Source organism: Musa acuminata, chromosome BXJ3-8, assembly GCF_036884655.1.
Source record: "Musa acuminata AAA Group cultivar baxijiao chromosome BXJ3-8, Cavendish_Baxijiao_AAA, whole genome shotgun sequence".
Classification (NCBI taxonomy): domain Eukaryota; kingdom Viridiplantae; phylum Streptophyta; class Magnoliopsida; order Zingiberales; family Musaceae; genus Musa; species Musa acuminata.
Window position 1 is genome coordinate 27,065,175 of NC_088356.1, and position 19,826 is coordinate 27,085,000.

At 33.5% G+C, this 19,826-nt stretch overlaps 1 protein-coding gene across 6 annotated transcripts in view; it reads right to left on the reverse strand.

Annotated features, from left to right (window-relative positions):
- LOC135645267 (phytyl ester synthase 2, chloroplastic-like) overlaps positions 1 to 13,498 on the reverse strand; it is a 40,739-nt gene extending 27,241 nt beyond the window's left edge. The window contains exons 1-7 of one of the 6 annotated variants that reach the window (XM_065163464.1): positions 13,455 to 13,470; positions 12,962 to 13,368; positions 12,759 to 12,810; positions 12,599 to 12,654; positions 8,026 to 8,184; positions 7,811 to 7,915; positions 4,523 to 4,584 (exon numbers count right to left, since the gene is read on the reverse strand). In XM_065163464.1, coding sequence (XP_065019536.1) covers positions 4,523 to 4,584; positions 7,811 to 7,915; positions 8,026 to 8,184; positions 12,599 to 12,654; positions 12,759 to 12,810; positions 12,962 to 13,274 — 747 coding nt within the window. In that variant the 5' untranslated portion in view covers positions 13,275 to 13,368; positions 13,455 to 13,470. Of the gene's footprint in view, positions 1 to 4,522; positions 4,585 to 7,810; positions 7,916 to 8,025; positions 8,185 to 12,598; positions 12,655 to 12,758; positions 12,811 to 12,961; positions 13,369 to 13,454 lie in introns of those variants that run through there. The other 5 variants (XM_065163462.1, XM_065163465.1, XM_065163466.1 and 2 more) reach the window with 5 other exon arrangements.
- Positions 13,499 to 19,826: the final 6,328 nt, after the last annotated feature.

A 19,826-nucleotide genomic window follows, 5' to 3' on the forward strand; every position in this document is an offset into this window, starting at 1 on the left:
AAAGTTTTATCCGAAGATAACATCATAGATCCACTAACACAGTCGTTATCTCAGATTGTCTTTGAGCATCACAGGAGTCTGATGGGGATCAGACACATAGCTGATTGGCTTTAGGTCAAGTGGAAGATTACTAATCAAAGGTGCCCTGCAAGCTAATCACGTGAGTGATAGCATGTATGGCATGATACATACTATTTTTGTTTATTATTTATTTGACATTTTTTTCTCACTTTATGTTGAGTGAGTCGACGAGTCGAGTGAATTATTATGGAGATAATAATTCATTGAGTCAAAAGGAGTTCTAACATGTATGACTCACGACCAGCTCGATATTGGGCCTAGAGGGTCACACATATATGATTGGTGTTGCAACGAATAAAGTTTCGGATATGAAATATCCGTTGGAGCCCCTATCTTATTGGATATCCAATAAGTCCCTAAATTATTGAATCTTGTGGATAAGATCTGATAAGAGCCAATAAGATATTATTAGGTAGAAATCCACTAATCCAAGAGCTTAGGTAGTTGGATGGAAATCTAATACCCAATGGGGCAGGATCCATTAGGGTTCAGGGACCTCTATAAATAAGTAACTAAATAGGCCATAGGCTAGATCCTTTTGGCTGCCACCTCCTATACTCCACTCTCCCTCTCCTCCTCAGCCAATAGCCCCAGTTTGAGGCATGTGGATAGCAAGAAGGGTCGACCCCTTCTTGATCGCGTAGTACGCGTGGAAAGAAGGATTGTGCAACGATTTGAGGAGCGTCTTCGCAGTGCCTGCTCTGTGGATCACCGCTAGAGAGGAGGATAGTTGACCTCCTTCATCCTCTCCCATAGATCTATAGGTTTTCAAGGATATACGATCTCCCTAGGTAACATATCTTTTACATACGTACAGTTTTTTATTTTGCAGGATTTTGCACACCAATCTTCACACGATGACGAGAAACCATTTCTGCAAGAAATTCTGGGATTTTATTTTTTTGTTCTTCTGCTGCGCATGTGATGTTGCCCCAGATTTCCCAACACTAAAGCTGTGCTTTGTGCGTGAATGACCCAAGTGAGGGTGCATAAAAGTCGATTGTCGAAAGAGCAAATATAATTAGAAGTGATGTAGGCCTTACAATGTGTTAGCAAAGGCCACACAAGGAGAGATTGCAGTTCGAATTCACCACATCAAGACGTCACTAAGAGGTGACACGGTGCAGTAGATCATGGTGCAATGGTTCGAGGCAACGAGATACAACAGGAAGTCCTGAGAGGGACTTAATCATTCAGAGGGATGGTTGAAGCTGATAGAAGCTCTATTTCGGTGAGCAACATGATGGTAACAAGGGGCTATGGATTCAAGGAGTAAATATCATGATACCGTAGAGGCAAGCATTTTGTACATGTATCAAATTTGCATCAGATGAAAACCTTATACATTGACGAATGGCCACTGTACCACAGAGGTGAATCTTTCAAGTTTAAGTACTAATGAGTCGCGTGAGGGAATTGATCATAAGAAAGTATAATCGGAGTCACTGGAGAGTTGACTGCTCCAAAGCTCATATCACTCATGGGAGGCCGACAAGTCAGTGGACAAGACCAAGCATGTGAACATTTCTATCGAGGATGTAAATGAGAACATAATCAGGGCAAGCCCTGCAACATGATAGTGGAGGCCATACGTGGGAGTTGCAGATATCTTTACCTCAACCAGAGGGAAACTACTTGGAGGAGGACATAAAGGTGTTGAAGCATGTGATTCAAAAAGAAGTAAGAAAATGACAAGTCCAAAGGGACTTAGCTACCCCAATCCAAGTATCAATTAAAATGAAAGTAGACTCGGAGGAGTGTCATAATCATGATATGCAGTACCGAATGGTACCGCTCGGTACGGGCGATATGTACCAGTCCGACGGCATACCGGTACGCGGACCGCCCGGTACCACTACAGTGCTATAGTATTATACTGTAGCGGTGCTACAATGCTACAGTGCTATATTGTAGCAGTGCTACAATGCTACAGTAATGAAGAAAATATATAAAATTTTTTAGTACATCAGGGTGTATCGCTCAATACGCCCTGGTGTACTGCTCGGTACACTGGTACCGTACTGTACCGAGCCAACCTCGAAACACCGGTACGGTACGGTATTGCATACCTTGGTCATAATGCAATAGTGACGAATCTACTGATTGTGAAGAAAAGGGATGTCGGTGCAAGATGATGGATTGTAAAGCCATGGACATAAAAGAGCTTCACTATACAGCAAAAGTAGAACTTATGTGGAGTCATCGATCCCTTGCTCTCATGGAAGGAGAGTGATATGGTCATAAAAGGGGATCAAGAAAATGGAGAATATAGTGGCAAACTCTAAATACCAAGATAAGGCAGAATTACAATGGCCAGGAACTTTATAAGACCTATGACAAACTCCAAGTGGTGTTGTACCTTTCTCTGCTTAGAAGAGTAAGTGGTGCAAACGATGGACAAGTTGGTAAAATCCCAAAGGATGACCAAATCCAACAGAGACTTGCTCTAGTCGAGGTAAAATTTTGCTCTTTTCAAGCATTATTACTTGTATTACGAAAGTTCGATAATAACAAGATGATGAATCATAGTAGCTAACTCAGTATAAGAAGTGTGACATTTCGAGTGCTTTATAAGTGTGAGCAAAGAGTAGACAAAGCATAGTAACTAATTTAATGCATGAAGTATAATCATCGTGGAAGCAAGCAAACTCAAGTAACTTTAGCCTTCTCAACTTTTGAAAGAATGGGTGAAATTGAGTACCCCAATTCTCCTAGTTATCCAACAGCAGAGCTCTACATATGTTCGAAGACCCAAGGAGTACTTAGCAGTAGACAACAATTGCCAAATCTTCATTGATGGTGATCAATTCTACTAAAGGTAGCTTATCCATTTTATTTCCAAATAGAGTGGCAATCGAAAGGAGCTGTGATGTGAACCTATTTGGAGATGACGACGATGTAGAAGAGGAATCGATGAGAAAATTTTGCGGACGATAATGCTTCAAAACTTTAAGTTTTACGAGGAGATGCTAGTTAAACCTCCAACAAGTATTCATCCAATTCAATCAACACAAGATGCTCGAGGGACTAACACACAATAGGAAAGGTCTTTTTCTTTATCCGAAGGATGAGTAGGTGCTAGCAAAGATTGATACAACTCAATTAATCTCAATCCAGAATTTAAAGTCATTAGCAAGTTGAAGCAGCATTAGCGGAACAAAGTTGGAGCAGCATTGCAGCTAAAGCATCGGAGGGAAGATGTAGCAAATGAGCAAATGCAACATATGCAAAGGCTTCAATGAGAGTGTCGAACATATGCTAAGCCCGTGACAATTTGGTACACTAATACATACTAGTGACTCAAAGAGGAAGGACAAGAGGAAGGAACATATGGCAATAGTGAGGAAGGAGGAAAGAAGGAAGAAAAGGAGGCAATGGTTGAAAAGGAGAAGACAAAAAGAGGAAGAGGAAGAAGAGAAAGGAAGAAGATGAAGCTATGGAGGAAAGAGGATGAAGAGGAAGAAGGGGGTGGGGGAGGAGGAGGAGGAGAAGAGGCACCTGCCCGATAGGCGATGGTAGTACATTGTGTTGGTGCATAATGGAGGATCTCGTGATGGGTCCTGAGAGCACAAGGAGAAGTGATTAAGGCATAGATACATTTTTTTACATGACCAAACCATCCGAAATGGGGGCAGTCCATATACCAACAAGTTAACACCCATACTTGTACTGTTGTACATACCGCCCACTTTGTCCTAGCCCAAGCAAAATAGCATTCCTTGATTATCGTAAGTGTGGCATGTTCAACATTTAAATTCTTAATCAGATCAAAAGGTCTATGAGCTTTTATTAGTTTAACACTTTAACCAATTTTTTTGCAAGGTATTATTACAATAGGAAAACTAATTTATGTTGTAGAAATAACCCTATAAGAGGATAAAGATTTCTACAACAGAACACAAAGTGTAAGCAAACCAAACAAAAACAAGAACAGCATAAGAAAGAACTGTATATGCAGTATGCAGAATTAAAGGATTTAAGGGAAAATCCACTAGGTAACTAGTACAGCATAATCCAAAATAGGTGACAATCATCTTAATCATTATCTCCTTCAGCAACAAAGCATAACTCTTAATATAATTATGTCCAACAAAAAATATGCATAACCAACAATTTAATATAATTCCTTAAAGCTAGCATGTAAAGCCAATTAAATTGTAACCAGTGAGGTGCCTGCCACCATATATTAACTCTTTGGTAGCTAAAAGGTGACATAGATAAAGCCTCAATAATGAACTATCTCCTCAAGGTATCTCTAGAAACAGAAGTCCAAAACAAATAAAAAATAAATAGCTTTGTTGTACCAGCGGGCATTGATATTAAAGGCAAAAATTCACAGTGCCAATAGCAAACTTAACAAAATATTTGCAATATAAAAATACAAAAGTTAAAGTTGGCCAAAATAAGTTTCTCTCATTCTGTAATATTAGTAATCACTCACAGAAAGGTCAGCCAACATGTCATTGAAGTTGTCGGGTAGATCCCTAAATGTCAAGTGATATCCTAAAGAACAAGTAAATTGTCAGAAAAATGCCAATGCACTTGTGTTTCAAAGTAAAGCATCATAATTCATTTAACCAATTAAATGGACACAAGACCTTACTATGTCAGTAAGGACATCTTTTTAACTAAAATCAAGCTATTTCTGTACAATTCAGCACAAATATAGTAAATATTCTATAATAGTAATCAGTGAGAACAATGTTTATTTTTGTAGCTAAGAAAAGAAAAAGGCTTTACTACTGGTCTCATTTAACCAACTTTCACTTTCAAAATTTTGATTGAAGGTGCAATATAAAATGGCCAATATAGGACATCATGTCTTGCATGCCTACAAATCCTTCATATCTTCAAAATGACTTGAGGAAATTGGATCTAGTTTAGCTATTTAATGAATTATACTGAATTTAGTTAAAGGAAGAGGATCTTAGAAGCTCTATTTGCACCACCCTTGTCAGCCTTGTAACAAGCGGTTTATTGCTTGTCCCATCCATGCCGTGCAGCGGATGAGCCCAAGTTTTAGAATGTGGCATTGTCTATCGATTGCTTAATTAGTGCCAGAACAAGTACCCACTGCACAGACCACTCTCAACAACAGAATCCTTAGAAAATATTGAGCTTGTATGTCCAGTTGACTTAAGGGGAACTTGTCAGACATCGTTATAGTCTTAAAGCTAGTTCACAAAGAGAGAGAAAGAGAGAGAGTGAAAGAGAGAGAGAGAGAGAGAGAGAGAGAGAGAGAGAGAGAGAACAATTGACCAAACCACATAAATCTTGTGCTGTAATTGTATGTGATTTTCTCTTTTCCTCTCTTTTGTCTTTTTTTCCTATTCTCTCAGTTGTGTTTCCTATTTGGACTTTTCACTACAACAATCAGCCCCTTGTCCATTGCAGTTATGGGTGATTGACTAGGAATAGTAAGAAAAACAGGCTTTCACATTAGCATCAACTAATTGCTTAATCAAATGGAAGATGGGAGGTCAAACAAACTTTTGTTAGCCAAAGAGAAGAAATGAAGAAAGAAAAGGAAGTTGGAGGTAGGCAAGGTGGTTCTAGCCAGAAAATACTAAGGTTCTGTTGACACCTAAAAGTACTAATTCTACCGATCTAAAAAGGAGAAAGCACAAATAGTGCAATAGCATTGAGAGATATGAAATATCCAAGTGCCTATGAACATTGAAATTTGGGATTAACAATAGTGAATGAGCTGAATATATACTGGCTGAGAAACATCAATGTTGATATAAATGAACAACACAACTTATCAACAATGGAAGTTTCAAGAGATCAGAAACATACCCAGATAATAGTTCAAACATCAAACAGCTTAAAATAGTCAATGATCACTAATGAGGTAGTTGTCTCCATGGTAAAGGGATCAGACCATGGACATAGTGATTAACTGCCAAGTGATGTACCATAAAAAGAATATGATTTGTTGTGAGAGTACAGTCACAGATAAAAAACAACAAAGAAGAAAAGAGATCCAAAAAACCTAGAACATACAAGACTTCCAACTAAATTACACTTCATTTTTTTTCATCCTCTATGCTCTATCTATTAAATCACTTCCTCCCTTTTTTCTACCTATGTCTCTCCTTGACCCTCTCTATTTCTCTTCCTTCTTTCCTGTAGCATTTCTCTCTTCCCCTCCCTAATTTATTCCTAATCATAGTAGCATCAAGCATCTTCCAAAGCATATTTTCCAGTGACATTAACGCATATAAAGAAGGCCTAATATCAGCCTACTCAGGATATCTCAAAAGTAGGCACTTCTTCAAGATAGATGCCATGACAAGGAACAAATGGAAGACTAAACCAGATTTAATCTACCTGATACAAGACTGACTGCGATGCCTGCATCTGGTAGAAACATTGCAGTAAGCTTTTTCTAATCACCCAGATTTATTCACAAGGATCCCTGGTTCAAACTATATTATAAAAATATGAAGATGTTCCAATTTACAAACACTTCCATGCATGACAATTTCTATTCTTTATTAAAAAGAATTTGGATCCAACTAATTCCAATCAAAATGATAGCTACTTATGCTGGGTACATCAAAGTAATTCTAACTATTAGACTTATAGCAAGATACTTGGTAGCCAAATTATTGTGTCATTACAAGATTCTGTATCAACTATCAAGAATTAGAGAAGCCAGGGTATCTGATGGAGCAGCCTTCTTTGATGTTATTCTTGTTTACTCTGTTTCTTCAACTGATACTGGTCTATTAGAGGTTTGATTCTCTAACTTCATAATTCTGGGTTTCGAATGAATCCAGTGCTGAAAATATTTTCCCTATATATCATGCTTGTGTGATTGTTATACATATCCCAGATCCCTGCTCTGGATCACTACCAATGAAAGAAGTTACTTTTTCTCCAGATCTCCAAAATAACATATACTTTCCTTGACTACTGTGATTGGACAAAGTTAAACATCAAAACAGATGGATTCTCTCGAGTTGCACAGCCACTTCCCCTAATGTATGATACCAGTCAGAAGATTGCTAAATCTCATCTTATTTATTTTCATACATACTAGGGCTATTAGATTGAGTGAAATGATGAATGTTGAAGTGAGCAATAGTTGCATATTGGCATATTAGTCTATAAATTTAGGTCTTGTAAAATGGAAGTCCTTGGACACTTTCCAACTTGTTCAATCAAAGCTTTGGAGATGTTATTAAGAGAATCAACAACCCAACAGAGAGCTTTGATTTAATGAATGCATTCTACATCTTCATTGACACCATGGCCTTAGAACTTTATTTCCAGAGATATTACCAAAAATTAACCATCTGGTCAAAATTATAGATAAAAAGGCATCATATGCCATCAAGACTGCAAATGTTTTTACTGACTTCCAGAGGTATAAACCTGGTGAGCAGATCAATTGGAATTGGATGTCATGGTCTTCAAATGTTACAGTATGTGTCCATGTGTTATGCAGAATGTGTGATACAAATAAATGTCAGTCTCCACACAGACACATTTCATCTAATTCCCATTCAACTCTTTGGATCATTATCAGGTCAACTGATTTCAGATAAAGCTTATTTAAGATTCCAATAGTACACCTAGTAGTGTATCAATCATTCTTGCTACTTTGATATGCATAATGAGCTGTTGAGCCAGTAACACGGTGAATCCTAAGATTGGCTTTCTAAGCTAATATAAGAATCACCCAGTTAGAAGTTTAAGGCATATGTTGTTATCCACAAACCTGTAATGAAATTAACAAAATATGGGATTGTAACATGCAGTGGTTCAGGCAGGATCCCTAAGAAAGTTGAGACAGACTGAAGCTGAGACTTGGAGAAGGACGTAGCTGCAATATAAGATCAAGCATGGAGATACTAAGTGGAGAATCAAATAAGTAATTTAACAACTTCCTTAACACAACTACTTCATGACAAAGCAAAATAAACTGTTGTAAACCTGGATTGGCCAAAATCATAACCAAATCAAAATCTGGGTTGCGTGCTGCGACAGCAAGAGCAAGACATGCACCAATGGATTCGCCAACAAGATATATTGGCTTGTTCAGTGAGTAAGACTTTTCAGAGTTGATTGTTCTTTCGACATATTCAACAAGACCTGCATAAGCGAAAAGCTTATAAGTAGAGCATAAATCAAATGACAACTGTCTGCTCATTGCACAACCTGCTCTACTGCAATCTCATCCATGTCTCAACAATTGATACTTAATTTAGACATATCTGGACGACTATTAATAGCAAAGGCTTTCTAGTCAGTTGGATGTGATCAAGTTTCACCGTTCTTTTAATTTAAAGACAAATCTAGGATAATAAATGGGATAAATTGCATTCTGATAATGCATGTGTATGTGCCTTGGATCTGATTCGACACTAAAGCAAATTGGATGAAATAGATCAAACAAGACAATGAAAAATAAATGCATCTATAAGAGTCTTTATTTCACATAGAAGAGATCGAGTTCTTTAATCAATTAAAGCATAACTTTCCTTCATAAGTTGACAACTTGTGCCATACTAATCAAGCAAACGGTATTCCACAGCTTGACTAAAGATGGTGACTTGTGGCACTCGATGGATCTAGATATACCATATTCAAACAACAGTCCAAGAATAAATTTAATAATCATTTACAGCAAGCAAATTTAGAGGTGTAGCCACACACAAAGAGAAATGCAAAAACATCTGAAGAGAACAGGGGCACAATACAAAGGATCCTAAAAAAGTTCTTATCATGTCATAGAAGTAAATATTCTAAAAATAAACAGCAAGTCCAGGAAGCATCAAATTCTTGCCTATCATAAACATCTGAATTGATATGCCTAACCACCTAAACAACAAAACTTAAGACAGTTAGCATGAAGAACCAACATCATTTCTGAAGTAAAAATACTATATAATTAATTTGCTTTCAAACAAGTATAATCTTTCCTTATTTCTGCATTTTCTTTTTTTACCTTTTACTTGGATTTTATAAAAAATAGGAAAAGAAATTGTAACTGAAGGCCATAGTATGATTGAATGAATTGAAGTTTTTATCTTTCCACAGTAAATGTGGTGTAATTGTGAGGTCATATTTCTTTTCTCAATTGAAAAATTATGTTATTTACATGGTCTTTATTCATGTGAGTTCCTCAAGGTAAGGTAAGTCTAACAGTTATCTTCCTTTCTATTATCATTTTCAATTAATGTCTTTCCCTTTCTCTATTCTCAAATTAAAAAAATACTTTCTTTGCTCATCATGAATTTGTTCTAAATCAAATTTGGTATCAAAGCTTTTAGTCAAGCAAAGATGTTTTGTTATCAATGTCGATCCAATTTTCAATTATTTAAAATCGGCATGAGTTCCTATGCAGTAAAGCATATAAAACGAAATCATTTTAATTAATTTATTTTTAATAAATTTTATTAATTTAGGTGACATTTGCAAATGTCATAATGCCACATGACAACATCTCTGATATTGCTAATTTAGTTTCCTAAATTGCACAAGGAGAAGAAAAAGATGGAGGAAATCAAAACATCGTTTAATAGAATATTGCATATCTTGATTGAAGATTTCATCCCTACAAGGTAATTTCATCATACTACAAAGGTATAATCCTATCAATCAGATTTACTATCACAAAGGAAAATTATTTGCTGAAAGAAATTTGAAAATTTACTTGTCCAAACAACAAAAGCATTAGCCGATTGATTTGCTTTGATGTAATTATAATTTTTCATTATTAATATATTTTTCCTTTTTATTCTTCTACTTGGGTTTCATAAAAGGAGGGAATGGAATTATAGCTAAAAGCCACAGAATGATTGATTTTTTTTCAGACTATGTATGAGTGATATAAGATGTCATTTCTTTTCCTAATCATAAGATTGCATTGTCCATGTATGAGATGACTTGTGGAGGTCCAAGGCCTACATCCCTAAAAGTTATTCCTCGAGTCAGAGTAAGTCTGATGGTTTTTATTCAAATATCTTTTTCAATTATTATTTTATCCTTCCTTTCTCTTTCCCTTCCTCTATTTTCATATAAAAAACTTTCTTTGCTCATCATCAACTTGGCCTACATCAATATGTGTATTAGAGAATAATCACAGCTAGATAGGATAAGGATTAGTAGCATTTCTTATAACATTCCATTTAACAAACTTTAGCCAAGGTAATTCTATATGATTTAGCTAAATAATCTATGTAAATAACCTAAATGCGAGTCACCTTTTACTCTCAGAAATTAAAAAAGGACAAAGAGTGACAATGAAAATTAAAAAAAACGTTATCAAACTTCAAGCACTATATACTTATGGAAGAGCTATTGGACAGTTAGCCATAACAAATTCAACTTGTTGATGGATTTAAAGTTTTATGCCATATAAGTTGACATTAACCTACAAATGAACCCTTCAATAGATGCACTTGACATTCCTAAACAAAAGAAATGTGCCTGAAACTAATCCCGTACCTGTTTCTTGCTTAGTTTGGGTCTAGTAAATAAATCTCATATTCTTAATCAAGGGGTTGATAAACTCAGTAGATAGTTGGCATTTCATAATATTATAAGTATTCACCTTGAAGACTTTGATGTTACAAGAGACACCTAATCTAATGATAAAAATTTTGAAAAGATTTGGAAGCACGCAAAGAGGGTTATCACAAAGACTATATTATTTAAAATGATTTCCTCTTTTAGGAATTCATCTTTGCATCCCAAAATGATACGGTAAGGCGCATAAAGGACTATATATGCCGATGGATAGGAAGGTCATTTTGGTAGGAATAGAATTGTTCTTCTACAACAAAACAATAACAAAGTCGTAAGTCCCAACTACTTGGGATCAACTATATGGATCTTTTTCCTCAATTGAAATTTGTAAAAAGTCATATGCTTGGTTAAATTTAGAGAACTGTTCTTCTCATTAAAGAAAAATAGTTCTAGCCTATAATCTACTGTGCTATCCCTCACTATGTAAATAAATGATGGATATATCAATTTTGTGTAGGATGAGCTCAAAATTTTGGTGCATACACTGCATTACTCCCTTAGGAGGATATTAACATGGATATCATGATTGGATTACCAAAAACTCAAAAGAGGTACATATTTGATCCTTTTGTTCATGGATTGCTAAAATGACACATTTTATTTCTTGTAAATGGACTATCTATGCTTCCTATATTACTCATCTTTATCTCAATAATGTGGTTAAACATCATGGAGGGACACCGAACTATTTAATCACTTTTAAAGAAGCCTACAGAAGAAAATTGTCACAAACTTATCATACATAGTGCTTACCACTCTTAAATTCATGGTCAAACCGAGTTGTTAGTATAACTCTGGGTAATCAATTAAGGTGCTTTGCTGTAAAACAGGCCAAAACAATGAGATTTCATGCTACCTAAAGCTGAATTGTTTATAATTCTATTATTCTACTAGCAAGAATCCATTTGAGATTGTTAATAGTTACATTCCAGCTCACTATCTAAACCTGTTAATACAATTGAATCATCTTTGTCGCGCAGAGTTGAAGAACATTTTGCAATTATTAGGGCAAAGATTAGTGAATATGTAAGAAGCTAGTACCTAATACAAAGAAATGTCAACAAGAATTCCCGTCTAAAGGTCTTCAAAGGAGTTCTTTTGTGGATCTTTCTAAAAAAGAAGCATTTTCCTACAATATTGACAACAAGCTTGAGAAAAAATTGGTCATTGTCAAATTCTCAAAAGTTTAATAATAGTTCATGCAAGATTAAACTTCCTCCCAATGTTCACACTCACTCCACATTTCATCATTCAATATTTATCGATTTATCAATTTATCATGATGACATTAATGACAAATCAAGCATGAGTTATTTTCATCTAGGAAAAATGATCTAATGCATGGAATAAATTTAAGAATTAATGGCAGCATTAAGAAAGAATAATTCAGGTTTCAAGTCACCAAGCTACAACACATCAATATCTAATTTACCAAATTTGAAATTATCAACTTTAGAGCTACTAAGTTCCAGGGCACTATGAATTCATAATGTTCTATAATTTGTCTTAGTAAACTGAGGCAATCAATTAGGTTTTTGGTGGTTGAGATATTTAATGTATAGATCGTCTAAAAACAGGATAGGGATGAGAGACTTGTGAGGCAGTCTTGAATTAACCCTTAGAGATTTATAAATTGTTAATGAACTCTTAGCTCTTAGTTGTTCCAATAAAAGAAAATGGTTATGTTTCTCATATCCCAATGTGTCTCTCACCCTCGTATCTTCTTCTTCCACATCAGTCAAGTTGCTGCTTTTGGTAAACAAAATACGAAGTTCAGAAGATAGTTTAGACCCAAGTTCAGCTCTCAACTGCCTATTTGACATCATCCACTTCAAAAGAACCAAAGTTCTTGAGTGTAAACTTAGGTAAAAATATGATTACCAATATATCAATGCTCATCTACCATTCATTATGGTCATTTAAAGGAAAAAGTGTTGGTAATCACTCCACAAAGTAAAGTTCACGAGAGAGGGACCTTCAAATGATGTTCTGTCCATTACCGGAATATGCAAGCACCAAATATCAAAAATCCTGTAATATTTAAAAAATAATGTATCACAAATTTAAACCAAAGGTAAGCATGACAACTTCGTAGGAGACAAGTTCATAAGAAATGCTTCCAGATTAGCGCTTACTTTCCCAATCTATGGTGATGTCGAATTAATCCAAGCCCAGTTCCATCGATTCCTGAAAATTTTTGTTGATCGATCAATACGAGAAAATACCCAAGGAATCGATCAATACGAGAAAATACCCAAGGAAGACGAGAAAAGGCTATAAATATTAAAATACTAAAGAAACGCATATGAATTCTAAACCCATCCATCCAAGAACAGACCAGGCAAGTAGAGCAGCAACGGCGAGTCCGTTCCTCGAGCCCCACACTCGAGCGGCGAGAACCACCGCGGCGGACCACCGTCCGGCTTGATCAACTCCCTCGACCGCTCGATGTAATCCCTTATGCCGTATGGCTCGATGACCGAGTCGTCCAGGACCTTGGGGACCGTCGCGGCCGCCGTCGGGAAACTGGCGCTGGCCCCCCTTCGGCTCGATAGGCGGGAAGGAGGTTCCGCCCGCAAGTCGGCGGAGAACCTCCAGCGCCGCGACGGCGCAAGGCGGAGAGGAGCGGCAAGCGCCACGGCAGTCGCCATGGGGGGACGGACACGTTTCGGTTGCGGAATGGCTGGCTGCCCAAAGGCACGGCCAAAGTTCACAGGAAAGTGATGAAAGGTTCATCCCGATTGTCTGTATCGTAGGGGAAAGTAAATTCCGTCAGATTAGCTTTGACCAAAATAGATATCATCAGATTCTTTTGACTAAAATAAACAGACTTTTGGACCGAATTGATGGGACTCTTCATCGACTTCTCAATCGGCATGTGCCGTGGCCGGAGGTGTAGCAGGCAGATCCAGCGAATGAATATAATTATAAAAGAGAGAGAGAGAGTAATTTATTTTATATAAAAAATCCTAGCGTTGTATGTGCGCGTTATTATTATTAAATCAATGGCCCGCCGGGGGACGGATTATTATTAAATAATTATATTTTAAATTTTAAAGTCTTTTAGTTTATAGTGTGTTGAGCACGTTATCGATATTTTTTTTATTGGGACGTGTTTATCATTATTATAGAAATTTCAGGATCTCTTTTGAAAATTATTACTTCTCCAAAAAATTTATAGATCAATTTTAGCAAATTTTGTTTGGATCGACTTAGTCACATTAAGTGGCATTCGTTGCCCTACTCGATCGAAGCCTTCATATTTTGATTAAATTCACAGGCGACATCAAACCATAAAATTTAATATTTGTATAAGCATGTTATTGTCTTTCATAAATAGAATAGTTATATTCTTTTCTTTCCTTGGGAAATTTCAAGAATAGGTTCCATATCATATCATCTCAAAATTATCCTTCTTTTTATAAAGAACAACAATTTCCTAAAAAATCTCACATTTTCCTCTCTTTTTTTAGCCAAAATCCTTCTCTTTTTTTCAGAACATGCTGATTTTTATAAATGATTAATTCTTAAAAAACTTCAACAATCTAAAAATATTAATTTAAATATTTTAGATAACAAAACATTTTATAAATAAAAATATTAATGGATAGATTATGTAAATAAAAATATTAATGGACAAATTATAAGGAAAAGTCACTCTTTTTTTTTTCTCTCTCTCAATGCCATAGTCCCTATAATACCTTTATAAGACACAACATTAACACTCATCCTTTTGGTGGCCTAGATCATAGGGAGCATCGCTTTAGACTAATTCATAGGGTTAATCGATCTAATTCCTTAATTATAGTGTTTTTTAATATGCTTATAGTGTTTTAATGGATGTGTCAAAAATATAAGTATGTTTTTGTTTCTAAACTAATAAATAGATATCTGAAATCATATTGTTGTATATGAGCTGGTTTTCATTGGGTTTTAAGTATACTTACGTAAAATTAATTTATATTAATTTATGTGGACTTATAAATACTTGATTATTTGGTAAAAGTTGATATTTTATAAAAAAGATAATAGAGGTGATCAATTTTTTATTTAATAAGTTTAATATTTTATGTGAATAAAATGACATTAGTAAGAAATTGATGGTACCACATATATCGAATCAAAATGATATAGCCAAACGTAAGAATGAACCATCGTTAAAATGAAAAAAATTTACCTCAGGGCAAGCATCTTCCAAATCAATTCTTGGTAGATGCAATTGTAATAATAATTTATTTATTAAAATTTAACATACAAGTGTTGTTATAAATCAAACTCTTTATTAGGCTTGGTATGACATAAAGGTAAATGTAAGCCGCTTAAGAATTTTTAATGATATTACATATATTTTAATAAATTATAAAACTATCATAAGCATAATAAAACTCTAAAAAGTATATCTTAATTGTTTATTCCCAGTTATATAATCCATTTAGTAGCAAAGTTATTATTAATGAAAATTTTATTTTCAATGAAATGATAAGTTAGAATTAGGAGAATAATGAATGTGGAAAACAAATTCAAATTTCAAAAGAACTGAAAACTCCATAAAATCAATTGGTAGATCTAGCTCTAATTAGTTCATTATTAGCCTTAATTAGTAATAATTCAACTTCTTTAGATGATTCCTTAGATAAAATCGTTTTAGAAAAATTTGGATCATTATGAAATGTACTATTATTCAACATTTACATTGTTTAGTTTAGATAATAAAACCTTTGAGAAAGTAGTTGGAAATGAAAATTGATGAAAAACAATAATAAAAAAAAAAATCAAGTCACTCAAGAAGAATAGAACATGTGGTTTTTATCTACAGAAAAAAGGCTATTGAATTAAAATAAATGTTCGATATAAAATATAAAGTAGATGGAGCGTATAGAAGTATAAGGCTCAACTTGTAACCAAAGGGTATTTGCAGCAATAAAACAATAATTTTTAATAATATATTTTCTCGAGTTACTCAATTTGAAACATGAGAGTTTATTTTAGGTTTAAACACTCATTTGAAATAATATGTTTATCAATTTGATGTACATTTATATTTTTAAATGGAGATTTTTGTAAATTTATAGTCAAAGGACATGAAAAGAATGTGTGTAAGGTAAAGAAACCTCTTGATGGATTTAAGCAAGCTCTTAGAGCATGATATAACAAAATTAACTCTTATTTTTATCAAAAAAAATTTGAGAAGAGTAATAACTAGTCTATACTTTATCTAAAAAAAGAAAGTAAATATGATCTTCTTATGGCATGCCTTTACGTTGAAAAGGCTCGTGCAACTCTCTTTTAACTAAGGTTAAGAAATGAAGAATGAATAAATTTGAAATATCAAATCTAGATCTACTGTGTTATTTTTTGGGTTGAAAGTGAAGGATCAAATGAAAATTTGAATTTAAAATAAAATATATAATAGATTTACTTAAAATGTCTAACATGCTTAATTACAAAACTATAGTAACACCTATGAGTATAAATAAGAAATTAGAATATAAAAATGGTATTGGTTTGACAAATGCAAAATACTACATACGTTTATTAGAAGCTTGATCTATATAACTCATATTGACCACATATTACTTTCTATGTAGTCATCTCAAAGTTATTATTATTAAACTACATATTATGATATTTGGTATTCTTATAATTTTAAATATAAATTATTTAATTTTATTAATAGTGATTAAGTATGAGTTTTAGATGATAGAAAGAGTACTTTACATAATATTTTCAATATTGAACCAGAAGTTATATTTGGAGCTCAAAGAAGTAAAAATAATAATTATATTATTGATATCGAAAGTAGAATACGTAGCTACAACATCATCAACTTATTAAGCAAGATGGCTTACAAGACTTCTAGGATATCTTCATTAAGAATAAAAAGGGACAAATAAAATCTTTGTGATAACAAAGCTACAGTTATAATGACGAAAAATTTAACCTTTAATGAAAGAACAAAATATATGAAAATATACTATCATTTTATCAAAGATCTTATAGCAAGTATAGCTATAACATTAAAGTATTGCAATATGGATGAGCAAGTGATAGGTCACCAAATCATTTTCATTTGAAAAACGTATCTATTCTATGTCATAAATTGATGTTGTATGTAATTATGAATCATGAGGGGTATATTGAAAAGTGATTTATAAGAAATTATCTTAGATAGTTCCCATTGACATGATGAGGTGACCCATGTTCTTATTAGTTATACACAAATGTCTCATGATGCATGTAGTTTTGGTTAGGTAGTTCTCTACACTTGAGTGAGTCATGGTTGAGTTCATGAGAGAGGTAGTCTTCCATCAGGTTATATAGATAGGACTTTAGTTTATGAAACTTATAGTGTGAGGAATATGTAGTAAGTGCCTACCTCTTGTAGCATTCTCTTTGAATTGGATTTGTAGTATTATGTTTTAACACTTCCTTGCATGCCTCTCCATCTCCAATACCTAACACTTAGTCATGTTGCATTCTTTTTGAATTGGATTTGCAGTATTATGTTTGAACTCTTCCTTGCTCGCTTGATTCACCATCCCCAATACCTAATACTTAATCATCATGCTATGTCCGTACCTGTATATGCAATGCATGCCCTAGGAAGAACTTCAGAAACTACATCAATTAAGACGTGTATTCTTGGCGTCTTCATCATGTGAAGTTGCATCCTTAGGAGGAGCGCACATATCTTAGTAGCACGTTGTTGCTAGCAGCTACATATGGATGAGTAGGCCCTAATTTTGGTTATCATCTGAATTTTGCTAGCTACATATGATTTATAAGTCTTTTACAAGAGTGTAAAGACACTAATTAAAATTAAGATGGTTAAGATTGACAAGTACTTTTGGAGTATTCAAATTACTTAAGAGTAGGATTAGGATTAAGAAGTCAAGTAAAAAAAAAATTTAGTGAATTAAGATTTGTTTCAATAAATATACTATTATAAGTCTCAAGAACTTGATAAGAAAAAGAGACATAAAGGAGGGCACGTAAGATATTCCTTAAGTATATCCTTTAGTTGATCTAGAGATGATTAAAAGAAAAATTATTTAGACTTATACGAGGGTGAGTATAAGAGATTCAGTGTTCTAACTTTGGATTAACTTTTTATATTTAATTATTTTTATATAATAAAAAATATTAAATTTCTGCATGAGTATAACCAAATAATATAATATCTTATCCACTTTCTAAAATATTTTATGGTTGTTAATGTTATCTACCCAGCCGGACTTTAAGATATGGTATTGCTTGGTATGTTTTTCACGGGTAAGATTAAGAAAATTGAAGTCATCCAACTATTACGGTTATCCTTTTTTTTTTTTTTTTTTCCGGGGGCAATTCTGAGCCATCAAAGCCACATGTCTTTAATTATTATGTTTGATACATATATGTCTACCAATCTATGTTATCATAAATAGCACAGCAAATAGATACAGTTTGCCTAGTTCTTGTTATAATTAGACAATCTAATAGCTATAATATTTTGAAGTGTTTTCTTAACGTTGTAAAGTTGCTTAACTTGGATAGATAGATAAACGAAGAATACGTAACACCTTATTCCTAGTCGTATCTATACCTTACAAATAGGCTAAAGTAAGATATTATTTTTTAATCCTTTTACTGTTATTAATAGGAGTGTAGCAAAAAAATAGATAATCTAATAATAAAACATACTAATTTACTAAACAAAAGAATAAGATTCCCCCTATATATCATGATTTTGACCCTATACATAATTATAACCTCTAACAAAAAAAAAAAAACACCTATACATGTCCAAAAATTATATACTTACAAATGCCCACAAGTCATCGTTCATATTTACACTAGCAAAGACTCATATGTGCTCACGTCTTAGCCTAATCACTTTATTGTGATACTAATATGTTTATTTGTAAAAAAGTAATTTATAGTAAGTAAGTATAAGTTTTTATAACTTTATTTAAGTGAACATGTATAATGTCATGTTATGATATTTCAAAATCATCGACAGAAGATATTTAATGGTAAACCCCTCATCCTATAATTTATTTAGTTAGCACAACCTTACAACATAGTATAAAAAAAATAAAAAGATAAAAATCTATATTAAAATAATTTAAAATACTTATATGTACACGTAGAAAACATAACAAATTCATGAAATTCTATACCCCATATCATAACATATACATGTACATGTATTTCTCCATCGCACATCATCGTAATATATATATATATATATATATATATATATATATATATATATATATATATATATATATATATATATATATATATATATATATATGCACTCCCACATAATACATTATAATATATATATATGCACTCTCATACAGTACGTCATAAAACATACGTATATTTTTACCCCGCACATCATCATATATGCATACATATAAGATATTTTTATTATAATTCATATATTTTATTCTGACAAAATATATGCATTTTTATTTAGCTCATAACAATCAAAATGCATTATGAATATGTAATTTATACAATCACTATTTTATAATGAATTAAACTTATACTTATCTAATTTAACTAAAAATAAATATGTTAATGAAAGGCCATGCTCCTATGGAGTATAGTCACGAGATGCCTTAATTAAGAACCATATCTCATAAATTATAGATTTATAATAATACTAGTCAAAGGTGCCTTGTAAACCTATCACGCACATGTGACATGACACGTAGTTTTTTTATTTATTATTATTATGATATTTTTTCACTTTATATTACTTATTATATAAATATATTATGATATACATGGAAATGTGCAATGAGAATTGGATCGTGATGATATCACAATAATGAGACTGATTAACCTCTAAGAATAGACCTTAAATAATCCTGATTATAGGTTACTCGAGAGGGACATCGAGATAACCGGACAGACCGGTAAATTGTATACTCATCTGTATGATGGAGGCAGCTGATCTTATAACTACTCATGTGGGAATACTAGAGTTATAGTGTAGGTGCTCTGAGAATGAATTCATTGATTGATCCGCTCACGGAATGCTGGATGGTTGATGATATCTCATTGTCAAATAATGATTCTGTTGTCCGAGTGTGTACTTGGTTCTTAGACTTGAGATACCAAGGATGTCCTGTATAAGTACTCCATTATTTGATACCAAACTTATAGGTTTAGAAGTTTCAAATTTAGCACAACCGGTCATCGACAATAGT